General features: G+C 45.0%; 1 protein-coding gene and 1 long non-coding RNA gene across 3 annotated transcripts in view; one reads left to right on the forward strand and one right to left on the reverse strand.

The window, feature by feature from the left end:
• Positions 1 to 3,203: 3,203 nt before the first annotated feature.
• On the reverse strand, positions 3,204 to 20,851 carry LOC106497072 (uncharacterized). Its single transcript, XR_001294728.1, has 3 exons — positions 20,666 to 20,851; positions 20,192 to 20,558; positions 3,204 to 3,583 (listed from the first exon to the last, which is right to left on the reverse strand). It is a non-coding gene; the product is annotated as an uncharacterized lncRNA (long non-coding RNA).
• SPTY2D1 (SPT2 chromatin protein domain containing 1) overlaps positions 5,813 to 21,631 on the forward strand; it is a 35,083-nt gene continuing 19,264 nt past the window's right edge. The window contains exons 1-2 of one of the 2 annotated variants that reach the window (XM_013957859.2): positions 5,813 to 5,850; positions 8,997 to 9,136. In XM_013957859.2, the coding sequence (XP_013813313.1) occupies positions 9,107 to 9,136 (30 nt within the window). In that variant the 5' untranslated portion in view covers positions 5,813 to 5,850; positions 8,997 to 9,106. Of the gene's footprint in view, positions 5,851 to 8,896; positions 9,137 to 21,631 lie in introns of those variants that run through there. The other variant, XM_067296038.1, reaches the window with a different exon arrangement.

The raw sequence follows: 21,631 nt of genomic DNA on the forward strand, positions 1-21,631 counted from the left end.
AAGGCTGTAAGCAAGCAGGAAAGACCCCCAAAATAGCTCAAAAGGAACCAAAACGAGTGTCAAAGAAACACCGAGTGGCCTCTCCCTCCCTCCATGACACAACCCACTGGGGCTGCCGGAGGGGTCTGCAGCAGGAGAGCAGCACTGGGGCAATTTTATTGCTTATGGCTCAGACAGGTTGGGCTGAGAGTGCTAAATGACGTCAGGAGAAATTTCTTTAATACAAAATGACTTTGTTCTTTACAGTCTTGCCAAAGCTCAGATCTGCAAGCAAACGCTGCTGTGTGGTTATGAAAGGAAGAGGGTAATGATACGGGGGGGCTTTGCCGTCTGTACGTGCTCTGCATACCTGACTGCCGGACCTTGAGGGGTTTGATTCAGACCTAACAGAGATGAGAGTAGCAAAAAGGGGCTTTTCTTTCTGTGTGTGGGCAGTAAAAGGGTCTTTATTGAAAATGGCTTTGTCTTGCAGCTTGCTAGCTGTGTTCATACCCTGCTGGATAGCTCATGCTTGGCTCCAGTGAGCCAGCCACAAGCAAAAAGAGACGGTGCTTTCAGCCTCCCACCACAAAAACCACACTTGCATGGCCCACCAGGCACAAGTCAGGACGGTGGGGAAGCCGCTTTTCGCCCTTCGTCATGACTGCATAGCCTGGGAGGCGCAATTCAGAGTCTGCCTGTTGGCATAATTAAGGCGAAAAGTACTTCCAGCTCTTCCCTCTGAACTCCTTGGTGATCATGGCACGTGCTGGCTCCTAAATAGCAGCCCTCATTTTAATGGTCCATATTTATGCGTCACTGCCTGACATTAGAGACTCATGCTTGAAACTTTTGACAACACTTATCACCTGGGAATCACAAAGTGTTTAGCATCTGTATTTATAGCCCTGGAGTCGTAGCTGGAAACCTAAAAGCCCTTCCCAGAGGCACAGTGAAGACAGGAACTTCCCTCACTCTCATTCCTGCTCCTTTCCTGACTTCTTCGCCCCTCAGCTGTGCCAATGTAGCTACTGTGGCGCTCTGCTGAATGAAAAAGAAAGGACTGGGGGCTGGAGAAGTCCAGGAGGGGGGAAATGAGCAGCCGGAGCTGGAGGAAAGGAGGAAGGGAGGCACTAGAGGAAATCCTCATTTAACGACCTCTCTGAGAGGAGCTCAGGAAGACCAATGTAGGGCATACCCCACTTGCAGCTCTTATAGACACCTAATTTGTAGGTGCCTGAATCCAGGAGGTGATTCAAAGTAACTTAATTCCATATACAATCAGTAGAAGGAAGTGAAGACTCTTCAAGGGAAGATCCAGAAAGGTAGCTAATTATAAAGAGATGGAAAGAAGCGTTTCCTCCTTTCTCCAAAATTTAGGCACCTGAACTGTTGTATCCACTCAGTCATCTCTTCCTGAAACAATAAATCCTCATTTGGGAGAACCAAATGCAGGAAGAAAAATGTTACAGCTCCATGCAGTACTGATCTAGTAAAATCTTGAATAAAAGTATGAACAAGCTTAGAGGCTTGCTTTTTCCACCAAAATTAATGCTGGCGATATCGTTATGGGTCCACACCAACATGCTTGGACCTTTCAAGCCACAGGACATTTCACCAGTCCATTCCCACTTGCTGTGCCCATATATTGCCATGGATGTCCTGGCTCTGCAAAGAGCCTACAAGAAGGCCAAGGATGGCACCGAGTGAGTGAAGGTGCCTGCGCCACAAGGTCCCTGCCCGTGCCCAGAGTCACAGTGCTGACCCCGCTCCAGAAGACAGCAGCGATTCCCAGGCCAAACACTGGAGGCTGCCCTACAGCCAAGGCCAACACACTGTTTTCAGGGCAGATGAAGCCTGTGAATGACACAGGCAGGGACTGCCACAGAGGATGAAGGAGCTGCTGGGACGGGATGAGCTCCCAGAAATCATGGGCTTTCTCAGCCCCAGGTGCCCCACAGGAACCCTTAGACCAAACCCATGAGCAGGCGGCTCCCAGCCCATGTAAGGAAGCTTTTGCAGGCCCCTTCCTCTTGCATCTATTTTTGGTTTATTTTGCTTTCTCTCCCCTAGGATTTTCTCTTTTCCTGGGCATGCTGTCAGGCCCTGGGCACTTGGCCAGGAGTGCGGTTGAGCATTGCTGGTCATGCTGTACCTTGGCCTGGGAACTTGTGCTTCCAGCCGCTGTTGCTCCAGTCTCCTCCGCCACCCTCCTTCGTTCATCTGCAGAATTTCATGATGGCAGCTTTCAGCAAACAGAAGCAGATGCACATGCCCATGCATTCATCTGCAGTACCTACCATTGCTCCTTCTGATCAGAAGCATGTTCGGAGAAGGGAAGGGAGGCAGGACCCATATCCTGCTCCTGTCAGAAATTACCATTTATGCATTGATCCTCAATTAATGTCTTAGGGAAGTAGGGCTGGCCAGTAGGTTAGGATAGCTACCAGCATTGCCCTCTTACCTGGAAGAGCACTTTTTTGTCTGGCAGTGCGCTAGATGCTGCGGTACAGAAACCCAGGAGGCACTTCTTTCACCCTGTTTGGCCATGTATCACCTGTTTTACGTTGCTCATCTGGAAGGTGTAGCCTTGAATTTGGGCCAGCATTTCTCAACCATAAATATCTGCGATACTGGCCTGAAAGATAATGATTTCCCCCCACCCCTTTAGCTTTTTCATATTTCAATATACTACCAAACCATTAGACTTCAAGCTACTTTCATTTCTGTGATTGCCACCTCTGCACCGGGAGGACAACTGCTCTAGCCAAAGGGCGCTAATCTCGTGATGGGAAAGAGAGACTTTGGCCCTAGAGCCAGTCCTTTCCACACCCGCACTCTGGGCCGCTGGGCCTGTGTCACAGCGGCCAAGAGCAGACAGCGAGGGCAAGAGGAAGGGGCTCCCTCAAGGTTTTAGGTTAAGCAGGGCTATTGCTGCCACAAGTCTTTGCCAGATTTGTCTCAGAGACCCAACCTCATAAGACCACACAGTCAGGCAACCTGCCTTTCGGCAGGGTCTTTTACCCTCTCTGCAGAGCTGCGCTAGCCCTAGGCTGGCACAGCGAGCCTGCCAGGCTACCTCCCAACCCATGTCATACTTCCAGATAGCTCAGGTTTGCCCCTGTCAAGTTCAAGGCCTTTGACCCAGGGACATGGGGATGTGGAATAATTCAATCATTATTTTTTGTTCTCGCAAGTATGAAAATATTTTAAGGTCGTTCGCGACTTTCATCCATGGGGATTTCATCCATGGGACTTTCATCCATTATGCTCCGTCATAATTATACATTAAAAATGTCCAGGTTCAGACATGGACAAACACAGAGGAGCATTAGAAGTAAGATGAGAAGCTAAGGACAGTGCTTTCATTGAACAGGGTTTTCTTCCACACTACTCTAGTAGCATGCAGTATGGCAGTGGCTGTTTGATTTGGGTTTTCTCCTCAATAATCCTCTGCCACTATTTGCCTTTCAGTGTCTCACTAGCTGGGCAACATTTATGCCCAGTATGGGTGAAATCAAGTTAGCCAAAATGGACAGCAGAAGAGCAATAGAAGATCACTCAGTAGGTATAGCCGATGCCTTTGGAACAACAATTTCAGAGCCTGAAAAACATAAAAATCCTATTATTAGTGGTTCTGCTCTTGGGGGTGGCTGTTTCTGACTGTCTTACCAGAAGATTGCTTTTGAACAAGCAATAATCATTTTAAGAAAGAATACAAGAGTTGTAACTTGCTCATTGGACCATAGAAGATCTATTTGATCTCAGTTGCTATTTTCCTTGTTCTATGCCTCACCTTATGGAAGATTAAGATGGTTTAAATTCGATTTTTTATTTAGACCACTGAAATGTAATTGAAGAGGAAGAATGATCTTACAGAGGAAGATGGTGCCTAGGAATTGCTGTCTGCATTATTATCCAGCTGTAGGAGGCAAGTCATTTAAAAATCCCTGCTATGGTGGTTGAGAGTTAGGCAGCATTTAGGAACCAAAGTCCAAGAAAATGATTCAGAAAGCTTGTTAGACTGCACTCCAGATTCACTCTTAGTGAACGAGTAAATAGTGTGCCTTTGTGGATATCACCTTCTGTATCTCTGCTGGGCACAGAACTAAGTTGGCTTTCTCCTAATCTTCCTTCCACGGGGCAAAATAAGGCTCACATACAAGATAATGAAGATCAGCGTACCCTTTAGCTGACCTGAAGTGCTTCTCTGCACAATTATCAATATTTTCATTTCTGACGTTTTACATTTTTCCTGGTTGGCACGAAGGAAGGTCTGTTCATCACCAGAGCTCGCTTAGTCTCTGAGACAGGGCCAGCAAGTGACCAAAGCATGAGGGACAATAAATCCAGCATAAATAACTGAATCTGGATTTAGATCAGCAGTAGGAGAATTACGAATGTTTGAGAAGCTTACAGAAAAGCTTTGAAACTTATCTTCATTGCTAAGGAAGGCTGCCGACCTTCTTCAATTTTTAAAACTTCTGGATAGCTAATGTTCATTTGTTTTCCTGAGGTGGAAAGAGTGAGAAGGTGACAGTTTGGTGTCGCTATGAAGTAAATGTGCTGAGCTCAGCCCGTGTGTCTGTCTGGAAGTGCTGACCTCAGGATATGCTGAAGTGCCTGCTTTTCATCGCAGGATAACTCATGCTCGTTCATGGCACTGCTGCGAAAAACTACAGCTCTTCCAGCAGTGAAGACTAGCTTTGTACTCATAAGGGAGCATGGTAGAAGGCTTTCCAGCAGCAACAGTGCACTAATACTAATGTTTTCATTTGAGTAATTAATGAGAATATGGATTTGCTTCTACCTGAGGTAGAATTTGTATGTTTTTCTTACGCTCAGTCATGAATGCCTATTTTCTAGCGACACCATATATGCTGGGTAGCAAAAGTCCCTTCAGCTAAAGCCTCTCCTCCAAGCCGTTGCAGCGCGTCTTATAAATTTGAAAAGCAGAATAGCAAGAGGATTAGGAAAGCTCAAGCCTTGTGGAACATGTATGCATAATCTCTTCCAAGGAGTTTTCTTATCAGGGAGATAGTTAAAGGATTTATTCCTTGTTGTTGGTGGCAGAGCCAGGAACTGCTGCTGTGCAAACAGACAGCAGTGGGATTGACGCAGACACCCGAGACTCAGCCCTTCCTTTTGGATTAACGTGCTCCGACTCATAATGTTTTCAGGCAGGGAAATGATTAGAGAATATTGCATTTGTACAGTGTAAGCACGATATCTTATTTAGCAGAAGGGGAAGGATAGCTGGGGGACCGGACACTGAACTTGCACTTACGCTGTCTGGATTTAAGTCTCAGTTCTGCCACAAACCTTGCGTTTGTCTCCTACTGTCTGTTGCTTGCTGTGTGCATGAGTAAGGCACAGTGCAAGCTTGACCATGGTTGGCATTTCTAGGCACTGTGGTAATACATGTAATGCGGATATTTGCTTTCCAGTGTCGTGCCTGCAAGAGTTTGCATCTCTGCATCAGTGCCATTAGTTTGCTGAAGCTATCTGAAACCAAAATACAAACACACTATAAAACAGATGTTCTTCATTTCATATTCTTGACCCATGCTTATTAAAGCATTTACAGGGGGTCTGATCTGCAGCCTATTCATGTTAATGAAAGTCTGTGTGCTCACTTCTATGGGCTTCAGATCAAGCCCAGGGAAATTAATTACAGAAATGATTTATGGGGGAAAAAAGAAAAGAAAAGAAAAGAAAAGAAAAGAAAAGAGAAGAAAAAAGAAGAAAAAAGAAAAGAAAAGAAAAGAAAAGAAAAGAAAAGAAAAGAAAAGAAAAGAAAAGAAAGAAAAGAAGAGAAGAAAAGAGAAGAAAAGAAAAGAATGGTACCAGAGGATGCAAAAAAGAATAGAGGTAACAATGTCTAATCACTCAGAACTGCTCAAAGGCTTTGTTAGTTAAATGATCAAAAGTGTTGATATAATTAAGTATGAATATGATGAAAGAAAAATGTGACTTCACCTAAAAAGTGATTAGATTAGATTAGATTAGACCACTCTACACTGACTTTTGAATAACTGCATATAATTGAGTTTACAGCAATAAACTGACCAAGCAAATGTTCCAACCTGTTGCTGAGAATATGGCTGTAAGCTAAAAAGATCTAAATAGTAGGAACAACCTTGTTAAAGTACAAGCTACAGGCACTAATTTAATTGCTCTGGTCTAAGGCTGTGGCTTCACAAGACGACATATTTGGCAGCAATATCAGTTAATGATATTCCTCCTCCCCGTCCCTGGGGGATGCCGCATGTTGCCCCTCGCTCCTGCCTGCCCTCATCCCAGCACCGTCCTTGGTGCCGCCCTTCTGCGAGTCCGACAGGGAAACCCAGCCTGCTTTAAAACCACGCACATGCAGAGACAAGCACACTTATTCTGCTAGGTTATTTTTTAACCTCAGTCTACCCTGCTTTGGTTCAGTGCTTGGCCTCTCGAGCTGTGGCAGTGACACAAGGGCCAGGATAGCCCAAGGTGAGAGGAAAGGGGACAGGACAGGGTGGGACGGGGACAGGGACGGGGATGGTCGGGCAGCCCTTGCGCGCCAGCCAGCCGGCAGCATCGGCTTCTCCTTTGCCAAGGACCCCACAAGACTTCACGTGATCTAAAAACCACCAGAAATACCCATGGCTTGGGGTTGTTTGTTTTTTTTTAATGTAGTCAAATGCTGTTTTTACAGTAACTATATTTGCTTAAAAATTTGTTTAACCTTGCAGGAAGTGATGGAGTGTTGATTAGCCATTCACCAAAATGCAGGAGTCTGCATAGAAATTCTCCTCGCACTGCCATTCTTAGCCTGTCGTTATTCCAATTAGGAGCATGTTTAAGATATTTAAATAATCTCCCATTCAGCTACATGTATGAGAAAATGCATTCACTCAGTACAATAATGCAATTGTCCCTTTCCTGTGAGATGGCAAAAGAGGGGTTTTGGAGCCATTTTGAGAAACAGTTACTGAAAAGTAAAGGCAGTGAGACAGATCGGGCAGGGAAAACAAAAAATGGAATAGCAAACACGCATGAAAGAGCCCCTCTGCGTTCAGAGACCTCCGGGAACAAAGCTAACAAAGCAGGCTGTGTGAGGCGAGAAACCACATCCCTTCACCAGCAAGAGAAATATGTAGATTTGGGTTAACTCTTTTTCAAATTGGCAAAGAAAACAGAGCGTTGAGTGGACTGATTTGCTTCTGACTTTCACTAGCGTAAATCAGAAGCAACCATGCTCAGACAACTCATTTCAGTACAGGTCTGTTAAGGTAAAAATGATTTAAGTGGAAAAAGGGTCAGGCCCGAAAGAATAGGCGCAAACCCGGGCAGTCAGTCTATGTACTTAGTAATAGTCCTAACGTTTTTGTGGCACTGACCTAAAAAAACACTAAGTCCTAGTGACAATTATTCACAGCACGGATGCTGTGACATTTACTACAGACCCAAAGAGCAGCAGCAGAGGAGGTCTATGTTTAGCCAGAGAGAACAAAAAGACATTTTTACAGTTGTTTATGTTTATTTGTTCTATAAATACTGAGACATGATTCCTTTTGGCTAGTCCACGGATCTGATATTAATTTGTTTTTCAGTTTCATTTTTGTGACTATAAATTCAGAGGTGACTGAGGGTTGCAACACACAGCAACCACAGCTGCTAAAAATAGACCACAATGACATAATATATACAGCAGTGTTTAACCACAGCATTCCCCTGTACCTCAGCTCTTTGAAGTACCTATACGTAGGCAGACTCATGTGTTTGGAGGTATAGAAACCTGCTGCAGTCGTGAATTATTGTGTCCAGAGCAACAGGGTGAGGGGGACAAGAAGAAAAGAATATATCTAAGAGGAATCCTGAGCTGCTGAGCGGACACGTGGCCAAATGCTGCCCCGTCCCATAGGGATGGGAGGGGAAGCAATTTCCCTCGGGAAAGTTAGGATTCCAGCCTTTTCAGTGTTGCACAGCATTCATTTCAGCTCCAAACAGTTATTAAAATAGCAACCTCTAAAATCAAGACAGCAAAGAAAGAAAAGGGTGTGATGGGAATCAGAATGATGCGATTTTGAGGTATTATTTCTTGCAAAGTCGCAAGCCCAGAAATAAATTTTACCAAACAAAGTAAAAATTTCCTCCTTTCCAATAGTGGGCTGCAACCTTTTTTTTTTTTTTCCTTAAAGTTCCTTAAACTCCCTTAAAGTTTTCAGGCCATCAGGTATTAAACAGTTCAGAGTAAGAGCTATTAATTCCCTGATGCAAGATCTGCAATGGGTGGCCCAAGCAAGGTCTGCAGTGGGTGCCCCGAGCCCAGGGCAGGGCATTGCTGCCCTGGGAGCAGCTCAGCGAGCTCACTGGGACCTTTGCAGCAGGGCTGGCAGAGGCAGAGCCAACGCTTTGCTCACTCCCAGCTGATCTCCTCCAGGTCACTGAGCTAAAACTGAGCTAAAGAGGAGTCAGGGAAGAGCTAGAAAGTGGGAGAGGAGTTGTCTCTTTTTATACATGTGTCAAAGTAGAAACAGAGGAGGTCAGAGCAGGGATTATGACTTTTTTCTACCTTTGCATTAAAATACTTAAGTCTAATCCTTGCCTTAAAAGTCTGTGGTTTCAGCCCCTCTAAAATATACTGGCCTGGCCCAGTTAACAGGACCCACTGCCTCATAAGTTACTTTTTGGCATTGCAACATGGAGCAGTTTTGTGACTTTGAAGGTCTGGGGGTCATTTTCTCACATAACAATGCAGTTTATACCATTCTGCTTGGCATGTTTGGTTTCTCGGGCCAGGAAATGAAGAGGATTGCAAAGAAAAAGCATAAAGGGTCTGGGTTTGTGCAAGGAAAGTCAACATTTATAAGCGGCAAGAATGGCAGTCACCAGTGGGGGCATTTGGCAGAGATCTTACTTGTCAATGGTCTTCCCCCTTTTTGTTCAAGTGGCTGCTACTTGAAGTGACTTGTCCAAGTAATGCCATCAGTAAAAGCAATAGCAGTGGTAACCAGTGCTTCCTTCCACTTTGACAGTCCCCATCCTCCTCGTCACTGGGGAAGAGGCAGAAACTTCCTGGCTGATGCCGCGGAAGCCAACAGGGTGATGTCGGCTGGCAGCCCAGCAGCGTGGCACGACAAGTATCATGAGCAGAAGCCGGCTCTGCAACTCAAAGGTGAACAACGCAGCATCTGGTCTTAGCCACTACAGCACGAGTTTAGTTTTTTAGTTGCCTGTAATTAGGGTCTTAGGGTTCCCTCTACATCCTCCTATATATTTGCTTATGGCAGAAATTCAGCTATCATGCAATGCTCTAGGTGACCAACTGAAGTCCTCTCCTCGCCCTCTCTTTCCCAGTACTTTTCTCATTTATCTCTTCATCCAGTCTCTGGCCTGGGTGCTGATAGCGTTCTGGTGATCCTGAAGGATCTCAGGGCAGCTGCTGGCAGGTGGATGGAGATTGCCCACATACGGGGAAAATGTAGCCTAACCTCAACATGATGTAACTGATGGTATCCCGTTCCTCCTCAACAACCTTTTGTCCTGCTGCGTCTCCAGCTAGTGTTGCCTAAGCCATTCCTACCGTATCACTTCCTGCATGCGGGGGGATATTTGTATGAGGAGTGTTTACAAGGCCACCATCGTGTGATGTGGTCGTGCTCTGGATTAGTTTAATGGGACTGCAATATAACCTGCGGGACAGCTTCCCAGCTGGTAAATCATATTTAAACAGAGGAAAACAAATACACTTTCTTATCGCGCCACTCCTTTTACATCTGGTTGCTTAGCATTGTTCCTATCTCATGTCCACTTTGCAGTGCTTCAGCAAAATTGCCAAACAAACTGGCCAAAAATCAATTTAATAGAGATTTAAAAAAAAACACAGATGAGATATAACAATCATTAATGGGATACACAGACATATCAATTTGGCAGCTAGTCAAACTCCTCAGAGCAATCAGCTGTACTCATTAAAGGTCAGAGTTGTGAATTCGCCCCTGGCATTATCAGCAAAGACTTGAATGTGGCCCAGACTGCTCAAAAGAGATTTTCCTCACAAAATTTCAGGTAAATAAACGAGTAAGAAGAGATGTCAAGAGCAATTCCATACCATAGTTTTCGCTCCAGAACTCGATTTCTGTGTCACAAACCCAGGTGGTAAACTTTTATTCCAAAAAAGGTGAATCTTTGCCCTAACTTTAAACATATTTAAAGGTAGTTTTCAAGAGGAGGCCCCCAAATCATACAGATGTAGAGTTAAATGCCAGTAAAACTGACACTATGTTTTGATTTGATAGCATTCAGTTTTACAGGAATGTAAACATTTATGTAAACATTTTGTTCGCCGCAAACCATTTTTCCTCTACACCAGAAAAGTGATGGGCCTTCTAGGTAATTCAAGAAGCAGCAAACTTTCTGTGAACACCTAAACTTTGAAAGGAAGATGCTACCACCATTACTGGGGTTTGTTTTGTTCAAAATCACAGAAGCTGATGTATTATATGACAACTGCCAGGAGGTGACATAAAACTGAAGACAACTAGGGTGAGGTAGAGAAAACCTAGTTCTTCTGTGGAGGTCAGCAACTTTGCAGGAAAGAAAGAGAAATAGCAGTGCTGCCTGCTAGCGCTCCTGAGCAGTGCCCGCGAGGGGCAGTGCCGGCGCTGGCCGCTGGCACGGGAAGAGCCCCCGGCACTGCAGAGTTTCTCTCCTCTGCACTTCCAGAGGTTCCCTCTGCTCTAGGCCCAAAAAGCATAATGCAGAAGACCCTACGGCTTGCTCATGCGTGGGCTTTGGGAAACTTATGGGAAGGGAGTTTGTGCTGTGTAGACATCAGGGAGTTCCTCTCTTGTGCATCTGACAGAGGCCCCAGCAATGACAGGATTTAAGCCAGGTTTTATTCAGGTATCTCCATGGCAATCAGTGAGGTCCTCCACCAACAAACCGGTTACCCAGTATGGCCAAGGTTGTGAAACAGAGACTTGGCTGAGCTGTGCGTCAATAAGGACCTTGGGATTTGACCTTTAATTTTGAATGTGTGACTATATCAACAAGCCATCACATTTTGTCTGCAGCGTGCTTGTCACAAAAATCACTCACACGAAAAGGACCTGGAGGTATGTAGCAGGCAGAGGCCATTCTCGTAACACCGCCGCTTGGCAATTGCTCTGAGGACACGGGACATCCTGACCCTGCCACAACGGTGGAGAAGTGGGAGCCTTTCTCAGGAGGAAAGGAGGGTTGAAAAGATATCTCTGGGAGCTGGGGAGCTGGGGCTGCCCACCATCACTCCACTGGAAGGTCTTTGCCTGGGATCTCCACAGGTTGGGGCACTTGGAAAAATGTTCAAGAGACAGGTGTTGCTGCTGTTTAAGAAAGGGATATTGCTTCCGGAGTGCAGTGCTAGTGCTGCATTAGGTAAGAGTAGCTATTGGTGTTCCGACTAATGCAAACAGATCTATGGAGGTTTCTTTAGAGAGAAAAGGCTGTTAGGATTAGACACTGCATTGCTCTAGCCCTGGATCCAAAGGGGGACGGTATTCTTCGTTCCACCACTCAAATACAGCAGCACCTTCAGGAGGAGGCGGCAATTACTAAATGAATGCAGAGTAACGTTTACAATATATGCAAGACTGTTACCGCAGATATTATTTACTGGAGGGTATTGACTTCCCCATCTCTAGCATGCTAGTTCCCAGGAAAGAAAGAGTTAAAATCATAATTGCAGCTGTTTGCACCTTGTTGTTGGGTCAGCAGTTTGTCTGATAAAGGAGCCCTGACCTCCTCACCTGTAGAGGAAAGTCCAAAGATATCTTCAGAAATTATTGGGAGTGTCTGCCAGAAAGCAGAAGTGCAGGAATCCACACAAGGAGGCAGCCTGGGACATACAGGGCCAAAAAGACATTGTAACGTGGCGGAGGCCTCCGACTATGAAAAAGAGAGCGTAGATCTTGACTCATAACTTTGCAATAGCCTCAACCATGAGGTTGAGTGGAAAGCCTCAATACATATAGCAAAGGCAGAGGAGAACATGGATTTGAAACCCCAACCGCAAGACGCCGCCTTTGAGTGCCATGAACTGAATCTTGCTGAATCTAAGATTTAGGGCCATAGCTGCAATGCTTCCTGCAATCCCCCTGATGCCAGAGAAAATGACTTGTCTATTATCTTTACTGTTAAAGCCTGGATTTCCTGTACAGGGTAAGTCCTCATGCAAAAGCACAGAAAATGTTTTAAAGAGGGAGGAGAATGTGCTCAGATTGCGAAGCAGCTGATCTAAAGGCAGCGAGACCCTTAGGGAACCCTGGTCCACAATAGTTGACATCTGAGACAGGAAATGATGGTTTATTTAACTAACTGAACTGAAAACTGCCAGGGAATTTAAACAAGGGAAATGGAATTACTAAGGGCAGCATTTAGCTAAGTAAGACATGAAGGCTAAACCTCCTATGATCGTGGGAAATAGTATGAGATATTTAACATCTGTAAGTGGTGGTGGCCTCTGCTTTGTGGTTCAGCTAAAAGACAGATCAGGTGGGCAGGAGACCACCAGGGGAGGGTTCCTGCTTCTCATCAGCATGGCTTCTTGCAGTGTCTAGCACTTCTCCATAGCTTCCCTTCCAACTCCACAGGCCTGCCTTGAAGTAGCTTGGTTTCTGAGATTCAATGCCACAATTCAAGCTTTTATGACATTGGGCTATTCCGCTCCTAAATACACATTTTTTTTCAAATGCTTCAGTAAAAATACTTTTGAACACATTTGCTAGTTACAAAAGACATTTCTATTCAGAAGATGGCTCTTCTTTCGGTGCTTTTCTTCACTCTTCTTAGCCACACACAGTAAACTCTGGGATCTGTCACTGGCTGTGGCAGGGAAAAACACCTGGGAGTTTGACTTTGCTAGAGGATCTGGCTGCAGAAATCAAGCTGAGAGGAGAAAGCCTCTGTAAGTCAGACAACATCTGTAACAGCCAAGGGAGCAGAGAGAATGACACAGCATAAAAACATTCATTATTTGTCAGTTGATACCCAGGGAAAAAAATTCTGTGGTGCCACTGTGTGAGATCCTGTTCTTAGAAGTTAGGCACTGAAATGGAGACATGTATGGCTTGATGTCCCCAGCCTGCCCTGCACGCTGTTGTAATTGTAACCATCGCAGCTCAGGCTTCGATACGGGTTGCAAAACCTATGCAGGGACGCGGGATGGCTTGCCCATGCTGAGCAGGTACCTGTTGTGCTGCGGAGTAGCGACCTTAGCCTCCTTTTCCAGCCCACTGTGGGGACAAAGTTCGACGAGCACCCATCTGGCAGCACTGCTGAAAGCCGTGGCCATAGGGGAGCTAACGTGTTATCGCTGTTAGGTTTGCTTCCAGCTGAACAGTTCCTGGTCAGCCTCACTGTGCAATTGTACAAATCCTTGTGCCAGCACAAACGTGGGGCCGTGAAAAGCCAGCACGCAAGCAGAGCAGAGGTTTCTTCTCTCGGCAGCTGCACTAACTCAGGCTGTCCTCAAATGCTGGTGGGACTCCTGCTCCATGTAAAACTTCATGCAACCACAGCAAGCATAAAACCCCGTGAGATAATTCTTCAGACTCTCCTGAAATTCTGCATGGATTCAGCCCACATTTTGAAAATCTGGATCAGCTATCCCTTGCTACTACAGTTTTTAAAGGAGTCAGTTTTTGTGTCTGAAGGGAGGCGCTAGGCCAAAAGACAAGGTCAGAGAGGCTGAGACACAGGGCTGGGGGTGGATGGGGTAGAGGAGGATGGATATGGAGTGAAGGTATACCTCTGACATTTTCTCAGTGGCAAGGCCAGTGTAAAGAGTTCCAGCTTCTGTCGCAATCACGGCCTCCCCATCATCCCTTCGGTCACTTTATCACCCCTGATTTGTGCCAGGAGGCCGTGCAAAAGGAACTGAAGCAAACAGTCTGTCGGCACAGGGGAAAGACTGTCCAGTGAAATGGTACAAGTGTGCTATCAGGGTCCATCAGTCCTGCGCAAGCTGTTCCTGTTGGCTTCCGGCAGTAGCGTGCTCCTCCTGGCACCCCACTTTGCTTAATTTCTGTGCACTGCATGCTTTCTAAATATTCACATGCCTCTCTCTGGAGGAGAGTGCTTCACAGGAGAATGAGCATATGACACCAAATCATCTCATGCTGAGCGCCACCAAGTCATCACAACCTTGGACAATCAATCAACTGATTTTGTGTTATTTATGTTGCCCTAAAGGCTACATTTCAGGACTTGAAACGTATGGATTAGAAAGGCTGACAACAACTCATTCTGCTCAGGCTGTTTAATAACGCTGCACAGGCCTTGTTTGAAAAGCTTACTTTCAAGGGAGGGAATATATCCAGCTTGCAGACCAGCTTCCTCCTCAATTACAGTCAACAAAAAGTCTTCAAAATATTTAGAATCTGATTTAAGCTAACAAAGTCAAGGAAATAGGAGTTAAAACTCAAACTCTTGCTTGACACTATTTGTAGTTCATCCAGTGGTAATGAGCCAGATTCTTGCCTAGTATAAATGGGCATAAATCCACTAAAGCCATGCAAGAATGTTGATTTATACTTGCTATAAATCTGGCCTTTACTGCAGTATTTCACTGTAAGCTCCAATCCTCTTTGCACTGCTCATTTATTGGAATGGAATTAGATTTACCAAGGTATGCTCAGACAAAATGGATTGCTTTTCCCTTAAATATTTTGTGCCAGGACTAAAAGGTGGTCTATTTCAACATAAAACTGTTAATAAGATATTTTTGCTGAAGGAAATTCCGAAACAATAATATCATTTGTTACAATGCCACGAGTTATTTATTTCTCAAGGGTACACCAAATGAGTATGAGATGCTCTACAAATTACAAGCTCCTTCTAGGAAATCTGACGTAAATCTTAAGAATGGAGGCTGAAACAAGTTCAACTTAAATGCAATTGCATGAAAGCTTAAATATAAGCAGTTTTATTTGATGAAAGTCTATTGGAATGAACACGCCCTCATGTTTGCTTGACTGAAACTACATTCCTCCAAATGACCTCACTTTATTGCTAAGTCCCTTCAATGGGGCTCCACTCCTTCACTGAGGCTGAACATCATGCAAGATGCTGGACTTTCCAGAAGATAATCAAGAATTTATTTTATTAGTTTTAAATATAACACTCTGTTTTAAACTATATTAACTACATGATAAATATAGCTTATCACTGTAAAGAGCCATGCTGAGAAAATTGCATGTGCGATTACTCTACTGTAAAGTGCTCAAATATGGGAGCTACACTCAAAGACTGAGCTCACGTAGGAGGTAGCAGCCTGTTTGCTAAATTCTGTTTCACATAGGGAACATCTTATACTGGTGTTTTCAGTCTGCACTAGCTTTTGATTAGTTTCCTGATGATGTCTTAAGTGCTGAGTTTGCACTGAATTGTTTACAGCCTGGCCACCAGGCAAAGACTTCTCCTCTAACGTGAGAGAACAGCCATAGGGATTTGCCATCGAAACATTAAGGTTGGTATGAATCAGGTATGAATGGCAATGCATGAGTGTGAATTCATCAGGCAACAACAAGAAGGGATAAAGGAACGGCACGTGCAGGCACGCCGAGATCAGAAGGTCATTGAGATCGCAGCACACTGTGCACAGCTCCTCAAGACACCCAGATCTGGAAAACCAAGAGCTGTCTAAGACAAAGCGTCAGGGCCCTGAGGGCACTAATAGGTCTTAATGGACCTGCCAAGCCTCATCTGGGACCCCCCCCCCCCATGCACCCGGCCCAGGGGCTCCATTTAAACTCAAATGTGGGCACCTACTCCTGCTGTGAGCTGTGCTATAGGTATGGCTTTGTCTCCAGCCCTGTCTCCTGGATGGATGGACCTCAGACCTGTGCTGGAGGTAGCTTGTCTCCAGCCCTGTATCGTGGATGGGTGGACCTCAAACCTATGTTGCAGCCTTGTTTCAAGTCTCATCTCTGGTCCAGTTTCCTGCTGCTCCTGGATGGACCCTGGACCTGATTCATTGCTTTGCCTTGTCTGGGACTGCTGACGGTCCCTGTTATCAGTACCCAGCACTGCCTGCTGTGCTCAGGGACTGCGCCCTGACAGTGAGGGCACTGTCTGTGCTGGGGTCACCCCTAGCCTGTGCCCTGTATGGAGCAGCCTGGCCAGACTACGCGGCCATACGCATCTCCAACCTTGTGCACATGGAAGACTGTCTACAAGAGAAAGCATGAGTGAAATTGGTTTAAAATAAAATCATCTTCCTCACCTGTGTGGCCTGGCATTGAACTTTGCCACATTAGTTGAACATCAGCAAAGCAGAACCCCTGAGATAACACTCTGATCTGATAGAGAGCTGCAATTTCTTTTGTGCCCTTTATTCTGGAGTTTGTTCCCTGATAATATGCAAGAGATTGGGTTTGTTAATCTTGGAGGGTGGGAGGACCCAGTGCAGGGATTTGTTAACCCAGGGAGGTGTTTGCTCAAGGCTAGAAGAGACTGGGATGAAGAAGTGCAATAGGTGGAGGGGCAGAGTTTCAAGCAGCAGTTAACTTCAGGTTGCTTTCCTTTGGCAGCTTAGTATGTTTGTATTTTCATGTATAGTTTGGTAGAGATCTGTAAAAACAGCTGGGAGTTTAACTTTCAGAAATGCCAAGGCCCCACAAAATGAAGTAGATCTTCAAATCAGGCTCTCAGCATTGTTTGGGAAATAAATCCAAATATTTCGATAAGTGTTTGAAAAGAAAATGCTTTGGCTCCAGAGCAATATGAGAAAATGTACAAACCATTTGATCTGCTTCAGATGCCGCAGCCATCTGCAACTGCATGTGGCAAACACACATTTCTCAGTCTTGCAGGCATTTATGATTACGAAGAGCTCTGCATACTTTCAGTAAAATAGATAAACCTTCAGTATGCTCTTTTTACTATTTGCTTTTTATCTCGGCAGCTCTCTGTGAAAAGAGCTGCTGCTCAAAGGCTCTGCGGGGTTTGAGCCTGGCAGTAAGGCAATGCCTTTCGGGGCAGGAGACACCGTGTACAAAAGTGCCTGACGCGCGGCCAAGGCGAACAACGGGTTGGCACCAAATAAGGGTCACAGATGCCTGTTCGAACATGCTATTGTGCAACATCTCCGCGTATTGTAGGCTCCAGCTGCTGCCATAATAAAGACACTAGCGCCATCTGCTTTCATCAGTGGCTCAACCCCAATAAAACCAGACGGCGCTAATAAAAGTGAATTTTGTGAAAGGCCTCGTCTGCCTCCTGCACCCCGGCACGCCAGCGGGCTCCAGGCCTTAATTTCTCGCTCCCAGCTTTGTAACATCTATCGTTGCTCTCAGTTTGTGCATCTTACTTGTTCCTTTGCTCTCGGGTAGAGAGAGCGAACCCCCTGTGCCCGGTCACGCGAGGTGGCGTGCCCAGCGCAACGGCCGGCAGCGAGGCGGCACTGCGCCCCTCTGGGGACGGGGACGGGGACCTCCCGCGGGACGCGGGGGCAAAGAGGGGCCCTAACCTCAGAGAGACTGCAGGGCTGGCACCTATGCGTGCACCTTTTCTTCATTTGTTTATTTTTACTGCATTCTGTTTATCAACTTGGGAAAAGAGGCTATTTTCATAAAACAATGGTTTTTTGCCTCTTGTTTTCCATGATTCTTATGAATATCTTGCTTGCTTAAATAGTTCTAACATAAAGCAATTTATCTTTTATCTAAAATAGCAGTCTGCTATCTATATATCCATATACCACATATTATAGTTTATTTATCCCTTTCCCATATACTTATTTTTGTGGATTTTTGACATGTTTAAGCAGCAGACAACTTTAAGCAACTTTCAAAGCAATTTACCTAACTAAACTACTGAATTGCTAAATTTAGGTTTCCTATTTCTGTCTTAATCTTAGTTCTTCTCTTGTTAAGAGAACAGTTTGCATATATGGTTATTCCACTAATTCATATTATTCAGTATCATAATCCTCACTTCTTCCTGGCAGACCCACTCTTTGTCCATGTTTATATCATTAAAATGTTAATATTATTTTCATTAGTATTGTCCCGATTGGAGAGCTGGTCCACAGGACCCAGTTCTTCTTAAAATACAGCTCACCTTTGACTTTAGAGTACACTGACCGCTGCTCACAGTCACAGAACGCTACACTGCTGACTGCTTGGTGGGGCGCACATGTATTTGCTTGCACTTATCTCCGCACTAGGAAGTCTCATAGTCTCTGTTTAAAGCATGAAACTGAAAATTGTCCTGAGAAATCCAAGACAGTTACTTGAAATCTCTTTCAAAGGCTGGTGACCTTTGTTTCTTGGACTCTTAAGTGTTTCTGTCCCCACTGCAAAGCAAAGTAGAAGTGATATTTTGTGATTGCTCTGAATTTGAAATAAGTGGATGTTAGATCACTGACAATCTTAGAGCACCTACAGAGGAACCCACAGTCTCTAAATTTAGTTTGTCTAACCTGCATTCCTGCATCAGGAATCTGTACCTCTTCTGTGGTCTGTGCAGCCATGAGAAAATGAATCAAATTAAAAACCTCTCTCTCCATTTAAGCATTTAAGTACCCCCAAGATAGCTAAGAAATGAATATCAGACAGATTAATTTGTCTAGAATAAATCATGCCAAATAATCTAATTTTCTGTTCCGACTTCTGTTCTAACTGCTCCTGTGTGCAGCAGAAAAGCCACAGAAGCCAGATATTTTGGTCTTAGAAAGACTTCTAGCACTGTCTCTCACGACGTTCTCACAAGCAAGCCAGAGGAAACCACTAATGGATGAGTGCCCAGCTGAGAATATTTATCAAGCATAGGTTATTAACTTTGCTGGATGCATCAAGCGGAGTTCTGCAGGAGTATGTCCTTAGTGCTTATTTGATATTTTCATTAAATGATTCGGATGGCAGAACAGAAAACTTGCTTACCAAACCCGCTGGCTGGGAGGGGCAGCGAGTGTGTTGGAGGACAGGGCTCGGATCTGAACAAACTTGGCAAATTATAGTCAGGGAAAAAAGTGATTCGAAGGACACGCTTTCACTCCTTGCTGTTGGCAGAATAACCAACTGCACAAAAACAGGTTGTGGATTTACTGGTTTGATAGCATCACTGTAAAAACAGGCTTGGTGGTTAGAGTGGATCACAAACTACCAGGCGTCAGCCATGCCAGGCCACTACAAAAAAGTCAAATAGCACTGGGGGATACATAAAAAGGGATATTGTTTGTCAGGCAAATGAATTTATTCTTCCACTATGCCTGGAGCGAGTAAACCTTCAGTTGCAGTATTATAGTCTGCTTTGGCTAGAATAGAGAATTAGAGACGTTAGAAACAACTTTCTCATAGTGAAGCTAAGGAAGCATGAGGAGAGATCACTATGGAGGGTGACAGCCCTGCTTGGTGACTTTGCAAGTGCAGGTCGGACAAGTATCTGTCAGAAATGACCTAAATATAATTGCCCTTACTTTTGGGGCAGGAGGAAGGAGACACTTCCCAAACCCGTTTTTCTACTGGAGCCAAAAGTCATAATTGCAACACCTAAGTTTGATATCTAAATTATACATTGTGAATAACAGCTAATTATCACCCTGGGGCTCTTGTCTTCTGTTTGCTTAATATATCATTAAAAAAAAGAAATCTTAATGTTCAATAATTCAGATTGGAACCAGCTATAATGTAGGCTGGCACTATGCCTTGCAAACTCTATTTGTTTAAACGGTGTTTTCCACGTCCTCGGCTTCTTTTCAGTTCACACTGCCAGCTGCTAACATCTAAATGGTTTATGATCTAGAGACCTGTCTTTTGGGCATTAGGATGATTCAGTTTATTTAATAAAGGCTTTACTGGAACACCCATTTAACTTACTGCACAAAGGATGCTGGATGAAGAGCGGAAAGGATAACTCATACAAATATTACTCATTCTGAAAATACTAAAACTCAGGTTCTGAACAGCCTTTGATATATGACCTCTGCAGAAAGCCTGTAATTAGGACTCTATCCTTTAAACACTTAAACACATTTAACTAAAAGTTAATAGGATTAGTCACATGCCCAAAGTGTGCATGACTGGAAGACAGAGGTTTAAATTCACTGATTTTTACAATTCTGTCATGGCAAGTTTGAGATTAAACATGCACAGAATCAGGCAGATCAGACAAAAAAAGAAGAAGAAACATTTTCCATCTTTTTTTTTTTAACAGAAATATCAGTTTGGCTTAAAAACCCAAAGTTGACCTTTCTCTTGTACATCGTCCTTTCAGGCACAGGGCGAGATTTTCTCCACATCCTCAGGATTACAGTCAGTAGAATAAAGAGTGCGTTTAGCCAAGTACTCCTGCCAAGTCTAACAAGGACCAAAGTAAGCAAATCTAAAAGCCAAAGAGCAACAGTCATTGCTCTGCCAATACTGTTGTTGTTGTGCAGGAATCTGAGTCATACTAAAAGGCCTCGTGAGGAAGGCAGCAGCGGAGATGCAAGAAATTCAAGGAGAAGCAGGGAAATCCTAGCTCAAGAAGCGCCGCAGCAATGATGGGGCGGCAGAGAGGGCTGGCAGAAGATAGCATCATTTCCTTCTTGACGGTATCATGGGGAAGACAGAAGGCTGAAAGAGAAAAAAATGACAAACCAGAAGTTACGTTTTCTGGTTAGAAAGAAAAATTAAATGAAAAAATTATTTATTTCGGTGTCCAGTTCTCTCTGAGAAGCCACCTGGAGCAGAGCAAGTTTCGTCAGATCTGAGAGAGCAGGGAAAGAGTTGAAGATAGACGCAGCAGGAAGAGCCGGGAGTCTTCGATTGCACAACGTGCAAATATTTGAATATGCACAGCTACGGCATTTTGCTCAGCTGCTCCGCAGGTCAGGGCTGCTCGGAGCTGGGAGCACTGCTTACAGGGGTGTATTTATGAGGCGAGCAGTGCGTACTGTTGTAATTGTGACATCCCGTGAAGCCGAGGATCATTTTTTCCCCCCTGAGTCTTGATAAGCAAAGCAAGATTGGAGCAGGTGCTTAATACGCATTCCTCGGTCGACGCGGGCTTTCTGTGTGGGTGCCGTCCCACTCAGGCGGGCTTGCGGTTCAAGCTGACCTCACCGCCAGTAAGGTGATACATGGGAGAGAGGCAAGGGCAGACGTCGCCCAGCTCCTTTTTTTTGGTTTTTTTTTTGGAAATGCCTGTGCGGGGCTTTCCAAGTTTTCCAGTTTGGCTTTGAAAATCACAAAACGTACCAAAACTGCAAGACCTGCTATATATATATATTTTTTTTAATATATATTTTTATATATTTTTTATACATCTTATATATATATCAGCTTTTTATATTTTTATATATATAAAAAAGTAAATTATTGTAATCAATTTTTAATGTTTCCCTGCACGAAGCGTGGGGAGGGGGGTGCTTATGACTTATTGCTTCGAGTGAAACCGAGCAATGACATCACATGACTGCGGGAAGGAGGGAAAAACGGGGAAAACCCCCAAACCACCAGCTGCACCCGAGGTGTAATCGATCCGCCGCGGGGGCGGCGCCGGCCGCGGCGGCGAGGGGTTATGAGGCTGCGGCGGCGCCGCCGCCCCCTGCCCCGCTCCCTCGGGGCTCCCGGAAGCGCGCGCCGCCCCCCCCCCCCCAACGGCCGCCCCCAACCGACGCGCTTCCCGAGGCGAGCGCCGGCCACAC

This window comes from Apteryx mantelli, chromosome 4, assembly GCF_036417845.1.
Source record: "Apteryx mantelli isolate bAptMan1 chromosome 4, bAptMan1.hap1, whole genome shotgun sequence".
NCBI classification, from domain to species: Eukaryota; Metazoa; Chordata; class Aves; order Apterygiformes; family Apterygidae; genus Apteryx; species Apteryx mantelli.